The following is a 12,299-nucleotide window of genomic DNA, read 5'->3' on the forward strand; positions in this document are numbered from 1 at the left end:
GCTTCTAAAAATCTTTCTCTTGCTTAAACAACTCCTCAGTTTAGCGTGGTGAGTTTTTTCCTGTAATGAAAAAAAAAAACAAAACAAGCTCTCTCCGTACTATTTTTGTGTTATGCCATATTAACTAAATATTAAGATGGTAGAGAAGGCAAGCAGGAGTTTAATTATAATTGGCAGCATGCCTGATGAATTCCTTGCATATATGCACTTACTTACTCATCTGTTCCATTAGAAGCTCAGTCTCTAATATAAGTTCTCCTGTGTTTTCACTGGAAGGTGAGATACTGCCAGTCGTTAAGTGAGGAGGAAAAGAAGGAGCTGCAGATGTTCAGTTCTCAGCGCAAAAAGGAGGCACTGGGACGAGGCACTATTAAACTACTCTCCAGAGCAGTGATGCATGCTGTTTGTGAGCAGGTAACATACTGCTGCCATAGGCTAGCTACAGGGCTGAATAATGTAAAACTATGGTTTTAATATCTCAGTATTAAAATTTAAACTTACCTCTGTCTATGTCTGAAAACAACAACAACAAAAGATTATTTTTGAAGCTGCATGGAAGAAGAAAGAAGGTAGTGTTTGCTTAAGCAAAATATAACCTTTGATACTACCGGGAATGAACTGAGTCTTTGATATATTTCCTACTCAAAAAAAACCCCTAATGCTGACTCATATTAAAGTAAAAGCAGACATACGCTTTAAAATGTTATTTTGTATAAAGTAAACTTATATTTGCAGAAGGTTCATTGAGATGCAGTTCATCTAGACCAAAACTGATACTTTTCTTCCTATTGTCAGAATTTTGGGATAAAATCTCATATTGGATTTTGTGTTTTAACTTAGTTTAAATGCAAGAAGCTAGTAGTTTTGGATAGGATATGTGTTCACGTTCTGGTGTGTTTGTTCCTAGTGCGGTACAAAAGTCAATGGCGGTGAAGTTGCAGTTTTTGCCTCAAGAGCTGGGCCTGGTGTGTGCTGGCATCCCTCCTGTTTTGTGTGCTTCACATGCAACGAGCTTCTTGTTGACCTTATCTACTTCTACCAAGATGGAAAAATTCACTGTGGCAGACACCATGCTGAGCTTCTCAAACCTCGATGTTCAGCCTGCGATGAGGTAAATAATAATTCACATTTTACAGCCAAGCTATATTCCTGTTGTTCAGTTGACAAACTGCATCACTTCAGAAATTCTGAACTCCAGATGCAGTCACTCTAGAAGTCAGGACTCTGCTGCATAGATGTGTTTGAATGCTGAGGGATATTTAATTTCTTGTCAAACTGAAAATATAACAAGCAATAAGATGGTATTTAGAAAGAAAACACCTGTTTGTGTTTAGAATTGAACATTCTCAAATATTATGAATTATTATCCTTATAGAAGCTTCTGTAATGGTTGAGTTCCGACATTAGGTTCCCCTTTTTTTGTGGCTTTGGAATGTACTGTTTTTCTTTCTTTTTATTTCTGTTGTGGGAGATTGTGTTTCTATCTTTGTATTCAAAAGGGAGCAAAATGAAAATAAATTTTGCGTGTGAACTGCAGAGTTAGGATATTTTATGTGCTCTAACTCCCAAGATGAGGTTTAGGCCACTTAACTATAAGTATCCTTTTTCTCCCTGAAAAGATAATTTTTGCTGATGAGTGCACAGAAGCTGAAGGTCGCCACTGGCACATGAAACACTTCTGTTGCCTCGAGTGTGAAACAATCCTGGGTGGACAGAGGTACATCATGAAGGATGGGCGGCCGTTCTGCTGTAACTGTTTTGAATCTCTCTATGCAGAATACTGTGAGACCTGTGGGGAACACATTGGTAAGTGTGTCCTTTTTAAGCATTAAACTTACAAATTAAGGGAAAGCCAATTTATGAAATTATTTCACATTCCAGAAGTATGAATTCCGCAAGTAATTTTTTAGAGAGACCCAGAGCATTGCTTTTTCTCTCTTTCCAGGTGTTGACCACGCTCAGATGACCTATGATGGACAGCACTGGCATGCCACAGAAACTTGCTTTTCTTGTGCTCAGTGCAAGACCTCTTTGCTTGGCTGCCCTTTCCTTCCAAAGCAAGGGCAGATTTACTGTTCAAAAACCTGCAGCCTGGGAGAGGATGTTCACGCCTCCGACTCTTCTGATTCTGCGTTTCAGTCTGCTCGATCCAGAGATTCCAGGAGGAGCGTCCGCATGGGAAAAAGCAGCCGCTCAGCCGACCAGTGCCGCCAGTCTCTGCTCCTGTCGCCGGCCCTCAATTACAAATTTCCTGGCCTTTCAGACAATGCTGATGATACTCTTTCTCGTAAGCTGGATGATTTAAGCCTTTCAAGGGAAGAGGCAGGCTTTGTTAATGAAGACTTCTGGAAAGGAAGAGCAGAGCAAGAAATGCCTGAGGACCCTGAAGAATGGGCTGAACATGAAGACTACATGACCCAACTTCTTCTGAAGTTTGGTGATAAAAGCCTCTTCCAGCAACCCACTGAAGTAGACATTAGATCAAGTGAACACTGGATTTCTGATAGCATGGTCAAGAGCAAGTTGGACTTGAAAAAAAATAATCCAAGCCTAGCAAGTAAGAAGTATCAGTCAGACATGTACTGGGCCCAGTCACAAGATGGTTTGGGAGACTCTGCATATGGCAGCCACCCAGGCCCTGCCAGCAGCAGGAAAATCCAGGAGCTAGACATGGAACATGGGGCCTCAGGATACAAACACGACCAAGCACCGTGGTATGGAGGTTCACTTGAATGTTTGTCTGACCTGAAACAGCAAGAACAAAGTGTTCGAGACTCAATGGATTCCTTGGCTTTGTCTAACATAACAGGTAATGGGGAAATCAGTTACTGGTTTTGATGGAGAGGTCAACAAAAGCATGTGTGTTGGAGTATTTTGTAGGAAAATTTTTCATTTTAGTGATTTCTAAAAAGCTTTAGTATCAAGAGATGCATGTAAAGTAGGCAACAGCTTTTATCACGCCCGTAATCTTTTACAGGATATGTTTCTGTTACTTAAATCTTATTAGATTCTTCTCCTTTTGAATTCTCTTTTTTTTGCTTTAAGCAATGATGTTAAACAGAATAAGAACAGTCTTCCACTACACATTTGTTATATACAAACCACTGTTTTAAGCAAATTACTATTTTTCCATACCTTATGTATAAGAAGTTGCATTATATATTAGGATGATGTTAAAGATAATCTACAAAGCACTTTAGATAACTTCCTGATTTGCTTGTAAAAATACGTAGAAAAAATCTGAAAGGATGGTAAATTTCTTAGCCTTAGGCAATTAGGTTTGTGAGATTTATTTTTCCCCACTGACTAAAGGGAAACTGATAATGCACTTTTGTGAACCTCCTTGTCAAACATGACTTTATCCCCCAAAGGGATAAAGTGTGCACTAACATTCTTTCCTTATTTTTGTACAAAAAGCCCAAACTTGGCAGTTAAGACCCATTTGTCCAGTCGTCGTCTCCTTTCTTTCCCTCCTGTAACCCGAATTACGGCAGCTACTTGTCTAGCTGAGGCCCAGCCACAGGCTGGCTGCATTTGCCAAGCAGCAGTGAAGGAACTGAGGAGGGGAGCTTGGTTCAGGGGGCATGGGAGGAGGAGGCACTGGAGGTATTGCACCTGGGACCATCACAGGGCACGTGACACTTTTCATGATTTTTGATAGTAAGGATCCTTCTTTGCAAGGCAGTAAGCTTGGCTTCCCTGTTGCAACAGCTGGAACATTAATTTGGCAACACTAGAAACGTGAAATATTTTAGCCTTAAGAATGGCAAGCATAGACTGCAGAATAATTTTAAGTAATCCTTTTTTCTTAAATGGCGTACCTGTATATATGTTTCAAAATTCTCGACCCATTGAACTTCTGCTCTTGATGTCCTCATGATAGCTAATTCTTTGGTTATCAGCCTTAATAGTTAAATGTTTTAAATCAAAACAAAGCTTATTGTACTATGAAGGGAGTGTTTTTGGTAATAGTTCAAAAAAACACTTGGTGACAAGAAATGTTTCATGTTTTGTTATAATATTTGTCTCTTTGGTACTCCTCTCATTTTCTTCTTCCTCCTTTCTCCATTCCCACCACAGGGGCTTCAATGGATGGAGAAGGCAAGCCACAGCCATCTCTCTACTCTTTGCAAACTTTCCAAGAACTGGAAGTGGAGGACTGTGAGAAAATGAGCAACATGGGAACTCTGAATTCTTCAATGCTCCATCGGAGCACTGAGTCCTTGAAGAGCCTGAGCTCGGAGTTGTGTCAGGAAAAAGCGTTGCCAGAGGAAAAGCCAGTGCATGTGCCTGTACTGAGACGATCTAAATCCCAGTCTAGACCACAACAAGTGAAGTTCTCAGATGATGTTATTGATAATGGAAGCTATGAGAATCTTGAAATACGTCAGCCTCCCATGAGTGAAAGGACTCGTAGGCGTGTTTACCATTTTGAAGAGCGTGGAAGTCGGCCTTCTCACCATCGCAGAAGAAGTAGGAAGTCTCGTTCAGATAATGCACTTAATTTGGCTGCAGAAAGAAGATGCTCTCCAAGAGAGAGATTCCGTTATTACTCCCCTCAGGATCATGAAAAATTTATTCAGAATAGAAGCTCGCGTGAGCTTCGGGCCTATATTCAAAATGCAGAGCTGTATGGACAATACGCCCATACCAGGTCTGACTATGCACTGCGGAATCAGGTGGTTGATAAGTTCTTTGGACTGTATGGTGAGGAAGATGACTCCTGGTGTTCAACTTCATCCTCATCATCTGATTCTGAAGAGGAAGGATATTTTCTAGGACAGCCAATTCCACAGCCACGGTCATTGAGATATCCATACTATACAGATGATCTTTCTGGTCCAACTACTGCATTATCCAGTTCTCAGTTTGGACAAAGGACAACCAAATCAAAGAAGAAGAGGGGACACAAAGGAAAAAATTGTATTATATCTTAATTAATTACTAGTATTTCTTAATTGGGAGGACCAGTCAATTCTGTAGCTACAGTTTGAACCACATCTTTTTTATATTAATAATTGTACTTAGGCAAGTTGCTGAAGTTCATAATGCTTTGCCACTGTAAATGATAACCGTGCCAGAGTTTACATTGTAAAAGCAACATGCAGAAATGTCACCATGCCAAATGATCTGCTCAGATACTGCTAGGTTTACATACTGTGTTTCAGCTGTCAAAATACTGTTACTGCAGTTCTTAATACAGAGTTTTTGTAGACGTTTTATTTTATGTTCACTATTCACCTACACTGAATTATCTGAGAGAGAGGATTCAACAAAAATGAATAAATAAAAATGTCAGTCCTGTGCTATAGCTATAGACACACAGGGTGATCTTTGACTTCTTCCTCTTGCTGCCAAGAAAAAGAAGGCTCTATACTGTGCCCTTTCTTCACTGATAAAGCTCACTTCCTTGTTCAAGTTTCCATACAAAAACTGGATTCTTTTTATTTGGGAAAATGCTCCTTAAGAAAGCAAAACCATAATGTGGGAGCTGAAATGCTTGAAGCCTTGATGTATCCTAAAGCAGCAGTGAATGTTTTGTACATTTAACTTTCATGGTTTTTCCTCTACAATTTTTTGAGAAAGTGTGAGGTGGCTGGTTTTGGTTTGGGGTTTTTTTCATGCCTGTTTAAAGGAAGATATTAATTTAACTTCTGGAATTGGACTTAGCTGCCAATGAGTGGTGATGTTTTTTCTGCCATGCCCTCCACCTCTCAGCAGTGAGAGAGGTACCACTGCTGGAGTCCTCTGCTCAGGCATGTAACCCCATTTAAGTCAATGGATCTACTTATATAACAAATATTTTCATACAGGCTTAAAGGATTAGGCTCCAGAACTGTGTCTTTTCACATGCATTATCCAGGTTTTAAAATGTATTAGCTGCAATTCTAAGTCAAAAAAGGTTGATATTTATAATGTAGTATTTCATAGGCTTAAATGTATTCATAATTTAACAGTGCAAATACTAATGTACATATTGTACAGTTAAAATTTTAAAATCTGAATATTTTTATATCCCTGAATTTGAAGAAGTTTGTTACAATATCAAACTAGATTTGTTAGGGATTTAACAGCAGTGTTATGGATGAAATATTGCTTGTATTTTAGTCAGGGGGTTTAAGTTGAAAAATGTTCAGTGCAAAACAGCTTAATTTTGTCTACTAGGTATTAAAAGCTCTATATGCATGGTGGGGCTATGTAAATACTCTCTATGGCCCTCTTAATCTTGCAAGTATTATTTATGGGTCAAGCAAAATGTAAACTATATAAATGTAAAAACCACACAAGCTTGGAATATATCATTACAACCAGTATGCAACTCCTGTGGACGTGGATTTTTTTTATTACTGCTCCCTCTCCTTCCCCAAAAATAATTTCTGAAGTTTGCTTACCTAAAGGAAGAGAGATACTGAGTGGTTCTAGAAGGCAAGATGGCAAAAACTATAAAGTAGGAGGTAATCACAGTAGGTGCCTTGAACTCCAGATATGGAGCAGGAGCTATTTAAAGTTATAATAAACTTCTTCCACTGTTTTAAATAAAGGGCAAGAATTTCTTAACAGTGACATCCACTAATGAAGATAGTTCCATTTCCCAGGCTTTTTTGGTAAGAAGTGTCTTATTATTTCATTAATTTCCTTTCTTCAGGTGGTCAGAAAGCCAACGGCTTCAGCATTTACTAAGCTTGCCTTTCTTGAGGATAGAAAAGTATGGAAACAAAAGCAGCTAGAAGCAAAGGAGGGCATGAACATGAGCACTAGTTTGCACCAAAGAAAATCAGGCTATTAGTAAGAGTAATCAGACTAGCAGTTTATTGCTTGTATTTTTCAGGGTAAAATGAGCAGTAGATCCTTTCCTCTGAGAGGTGGTGCTCACCACATAAGTCACTTTCCTAGTACACACAGTCTTGTGGAGGTGAAAGCTGATCAAAGCCATGCCTGGGTGCCTCGTGGGGTGCTTCCATCTGGCTGCTGCGGGGCTCAGGCAGCTTTCCTAGCAGCCACATGCCTGCTGGGCTCAAGTATGCTACAGCCACCATGCTGGCAGGGCTACAGGGCTGGAGATGCTGACTTGTTCATAACCTCCCTCACGATGATCCAACAATGATTAGGACCTTCCATTCTCACCTGCATTTCCAAAAATGGGAAACCAGGATCCTCGGAAACAAAATGCTGTGCCACTAGCGCTGTGTAGTATGTTGGAGACATGGAGAAATGTGTCCACAAATAATTCCTCTGATGCCACACCATCTCCTGAGATGAAGCAGATGCACTCTCCCAAACTGTAGTTAGTACCTTATGGAATATTAGTTCTCCTAGATTGTTAGCTGCTTCTTAATACTTTCTTTTTTAAAAAAAAAGTTTAAAGATGACTATATGACTAGTTTTTAAGCTTGACATACACAATATCTTACTATTTTTGACAACCTCTTATGATAAATATTTCTAATTGATTTTTCTACCTTGAAGAAAATTATATAGGATATAGTGTCTGTGACAGCAGAGATACAGCCACAAAAGCTCTAAAGTGTTGTTAGTGTTATTGGAAGAATTACCTGTATTCCTAGTGGAGAGTATACCCTGGTAGGCACCTAAGCATGACACAGCTCCTTACTCACTACTCCCCAGTGGGATGGGGGAGACAAAAATAAGAAAACTCATGGGCTGAGCTGAAGACCATTTAATACATAAAAACAAACTCCAAACAGAAAACCCTGAAGTGATACCAAAAAACTCACTAGCTCAGCACTAGCCAAGTAATACGCAGCCTGTCCTTGAACAGCACCAGCCCTGGCAAACTCCTTGCCCCTATCCCTAGTTTTATATGCCAAGGATGATGCCCTATCACCTGTGGGCAGTTGGGATCAGCTGTCCTGGCTGTGTTTCCTCCCAACATCTTGTGCACTCCCCACCCTTCTCACTGGTGGGGTGGGCTGAGAGGCAGAAAAGGCCTTGACTCTGGGTAAGCTCTGCTCAGCTACAGCTGGAACATCCCAGTGTTATCACCATGTTTCCAGGAAAAACCTGAAGCACAGCACCACTGCACCAGCCTTTACGAAGAACATTTAACTCCATCCCAGCCACACCCAGTACAACCTTCATGGTAGTAAAAAATACTAAGGTAAAACTTTATCCTCATCGAAATTGAAAATCTTGCAGACAAGAGGGTGATAAGGATTTGGTCCTCTGATACCTGGCATTACCTCCTTTCCTATCAATAGTGGTTTTGTTGCTGATTTTCACCATTACTGCTCACATTGTCACTCAAAGCTGCCAGCTCACCCAAGTGAAGTTACAGAACGTCAGTCTTGGCAGACAGCACTAAATTTCCATGGTCCTTCAATTTCCACCTTATTTTTAATTTTTTAAGGGTATCTGCAACATTAAGAAATGCTAGGAGTAATTTCTGTTTTCAGGAGCTTTGAAGGTGACAAATTAAATTCCTCCATCACAGCATGTTTCCTTCCCTTCCCCCAGTGCTCTTCCTACAGCTTTCCAGAGCCCCATTGAGGCTGACCACTGGACCAGGGACATTTTTTACATTACATGAAACTAATCCAAAATACATACTTGTAAAGCAAGCAAGAATAAAAGTCATATTTCTTCCTTAAGTTAAAGGACTTCCATATTATATTTTACTTACACCAACTGAAAGCATACATCACAAAAGGTTAAATGCAAGCATTCAACACAATGCCAAGTACTAGATGGAAAATCAGTTACTCATCACTTACAAATGTGAATTAAACCTTTCACAGAAATAGTACTTACAAAAAACTCCCTAGTTCACAAGTAAAGTTTAATCAATTTTAAAGAAAGTCAGATTAAGCAAATGATTAGGCATAGTGAATGGGGTTACCTCAGGCTGGCAGCTGGTCACCAGTGGGACTCCACAGGGCTCTTTAATGGAGGTTGACAAGTCAAATGTCCATTGAGTGAGTTTGCTGATGATACTAAATTGAGAGGAGCTGTGGACTCCCTCAAGAGCAGAGAATTCCTGCAAAGAGATCTGAATGGACTAAGAAGCTGGGAGGCAATGACCAGCTGCATGAAGTTTAACAAGGGCAAGAGCCACATTCACCACCTGGGACAGGACAGTCCTAATTTTCTGTAAAACTTAGGGAATGAGGAGTCAGATAGCAGCCCTGCAGAGAGACTTGGAGGACCCCATTGATGGCAACTTGTACTCAAAGCAGCAGTGCCCTGGCAGCCAGGAGGGCCAACCCTGTCCTGGGGGACATCAGGCACAGCATCAGCAGCCAGGCAAGGGAGGGGATTGTCCTGCTCTGCTCTGCACTGGGGCAGCCTCACCTCGAGTTCTGGGGGCAGTTCTGGCTGCCACAATATAAGGATATAAATCTATTTGTGTGCCCAGAGTAGGGTGATCAAGGTTGTGAAAGGAGGACCCCAGATGAGACTGAGGGGTGACCTCGCTGCATTCTACAGGGTCCTCAGGGTGGGCAGCAGAGGGGCAGGCAATGAATTCTCTCTGGTACCCCGTGACAGGACACAGGGAAATTGAATGAATCTGCATCAGGGGAAGTTCAGATTGGACATGGTTAGTCACTGGAACAGGATCCCCAGGTAAGTGGTACAGCCCCAAGCCTCCCAGAGTTCAAGGAGCATCTGGACAATGCTTCTAGTGGTTCAGTGAGGAGCAGGGAGATGCACTCAACCAGCACTACAGGTCCCTTCCAACTTGAGATATTCTAAGATTCTATGAGTGTAAACTTGGGCCTTACTTTACAGAAAAGCACTTGAAAACTTGGATACTTGTATAATAGTAAACTTAATCAGGCTTCTAACAAAGGAAACTCCTAACAAACTGTACAGTAACAATGGTAATTTTTAATAAAAAATATATTACACACAATTTTATTATTTTTCCCATTAGCATTTCTAACCCAAAGTAGAAACTCAGATGTAACATCCCGAAGGCTCTCAGTCCTGTAGGCAAGTAGTGAAGTGCTGTAGTTATGCTTCTGCATCAGAGAAGATTTTGACTGATCTCAGTAAACCAGGTTGTTGCCAGAAGGAGTAGATCAGGTCTCACTACTATGTCACAACAGCCTGCCTCTTTTCTCTCTCCCTCCCCAAACTGGCATCCTGTAGGATCCATGAGCTGATTCCCACTCACTGTGCAGCCCACACAATCCCAGATGCTAACAAGGGTAGTTGCAGGTCATCTCCTTGGAGCAATGTGAACTCTTAGAAAATAAGACAAGCCAACTGCAAAACTTCCCCTTACTGACCTGAGAACTAACCAGGCATCTCAGGAATCTGATGCAATACATATTTAATACACCATATCAAGATTTGCATGTGTAAGATGCTATGATACATACAGTACCTTGTACATGCCAAATCACTGCTACTTTGTGCTTCTGCACACCATTCTGATGAAATCTGGAAATTTGGTTTAATAACCAAAGGAATTTGGTTATTAATCCTTTTACAGAGTTTCACATGTTCTAAATGCAAATGTATACAAAACAATCATGCTTATACTTACCTCCTTGTGATTATCACTTTATCATTTTCCTAAAATGTTCATAAAAACCAATACCTTAATAAATGTATTCATCAGGATTCCACCACATCCTAAATATTTTTCACTGGGAAGCTCTTGGCTTTCCTCAACCACTGCACCAAACTGCAAGTTGTTCTATCAGGTCAAAAGTGGGGCCAGACACTAACCAGAATCACCTAGATTTGAAGTGATAGTGAAATCAAGGACTTAGGGATAAACTTTGTGTTCGACCTAATTGAAAGCAACCTGGTGTCTTAGGTTGCAATGTAAGATGTCACCACAAGTATGTATTCTATCACCATCTGTCGAAACCACGTGGAGCAGTGTTCTTTATCTCTTCCATGACCCATCCCTCATAACTCTGGGGGGGGGGATATCCTGTTAATGGGCCAGCTGTTAAACCAGGTGGGGCAGTTTTCTTTATCTCTTCCAGGACCCATCCTCAGTCCAGGGAGATGTCTTCTGTTAATGGGCCATCGAGTCTCACTGCATGACTGAAAATGGCATCATCCCATTGTGAGATGCTCCACCCAGGGGGAGGAGCCAAGCATTCCTACCTAGATAAAAATAGATTTGGAATACCAGAGGAGCCTTTTTCCGCTGGATTCCCAGAGGAAGACCAGGTCTATCTACACGACAACTGGACCTTCAGAGAAAAACTACACCCTTCTACAGGATCACTGCTCCAACAGAATGACACCTGTCACTGCAGGAGCACTGCAGCCCCCATTAAATCAGACTGCTACCAACACACTGACTAACAGGTGTTAGGTTGTATTCTGTCAGTGTTGTTTTGTATTACTGCATTTTTATTTTAATTTTCCTAGTAAAGAACTGTAATTCCTCTTCCCATATCTTTGCCTAAAAGCCCCTTAATTTCAAAATTATAATAATTCAGAGGGAGGGAGTTTACATTTTCCATTTCAAGAGAAGCTCCTGCCTTCCTTAGCAGACACCTGTCTTTTCAAACCAAGATGCCTGGATTTACTGGAGAATGGTCCTGCTCACTTTCCTTGTCCATCCTCGACACCCCAATTTCTGCTTCTTCTCAAAGTTGGAAATAAAGATTACACACAGCATCCTTATTGTTAAAACTGATGGATGAAAAGGCTTGAGAAGTTGTAAGTGTGGAGAGCAACAGAGGAGGAAAAGCAACCTTTCCCTGCTCAGTGGCTGCCTACAGCTACATTCTGTACAGTGTAGTTAAAAGCAGAGCAAACAGTAACAAAAAATGGAATCCATCCTCCATAATACTGCTTACTAGTAATGAGTCATGATATGGAAAACACCAAAATTTAAAAGGCATTTTGTAGAACCTGCAATTAGAACAAAAATACAGCACTTTTCACATCAAGTAGTTAATTACTCTGGCAGTCAGAGACTAGACATAAACCCTAGTGTAATTTTACAGAATTCATCTCATTTTTTTGAATTAAACCAGAATAAATAACTTAAATCATAATTGTGACCAATTTTGCAAGTTTCCCTTTGTACAGTATGTATGATAACAAGACATATTTGTGCATAACTTGAGGAATGAGAGCGGCTTCATGTAATTTTAATAAAAAATACGTTTCAAGTTACACTTGTAAGCATCAAAATGCAAGTGTACAGACATCAGACTGATCATTTTTTCCAAGGTAACTGTCTAAAGTTTTAAAAATAGTTTGTTGCTTTGTGGCAGTTTTGAAAAGAACATCCTTTCAAAAGAATATATGTCAACAAGAACAGGTAGGATGAATACAATCATGGAGACCACAGTGGACAAGGG

General features: G+C 40.5%; 1 protein-coding gene across 4 annotated transcripts in view; it reads left to right on the top strand.

Moving 5' to 3' along the window:
- Positions 1-6,309, top strand: part of PRICKLE1 (prickle planar cell polarity protein 1) — a 65,807-nt gene extending 59,498 nt beyond the window's left edge. For all 4 annotated transcript variants that reach the window (XM_041399080.1, XM_041399081.1, XM_041399079.1 and 1 more), the window contains 5 exons: positions 277-414; positions 908-1,111; positions 1,620-1,806; positions 1,946-2,809; positions 4,081-6,309. In XM_041399080.1, coding sequence (XP_041255014.1) covers positions 277-414; positions 908-1,111; positions 1,620-1,806; positions 1,946-2,809; positions 4,081-4,937 — 2,250 coding nt within the window. In that variant the 3' untranslated portion in view covers positions 4,938-6,309. The remainder of the gene's footprint in view (positions 1-276; positions 415-907; positions 1,112-1,619; positions 1,807-1,945; positions 2,810-4,080) is intronic.
- The last annotated feature ends 5,990 nt before the right edge of the window (positions 6,310-12,299 follow it).

Source organism: Onychostruthus taczanowskii, unplaced genomic scaffold (assembly GCF_017590055.1).
Source record: "Onychostruthus taczanowskii isolate IOZ18803 unplaced genomic scaffold, ASM1759005v1 scaffold153, whole genome shotgun sequence".
Lineage (NCBI taxonomy): Eukaryota > Metazoa > Chordata > Aves > Passeriformes > Passeridae > Onychostruthus > Onychostruthus taczanowskii.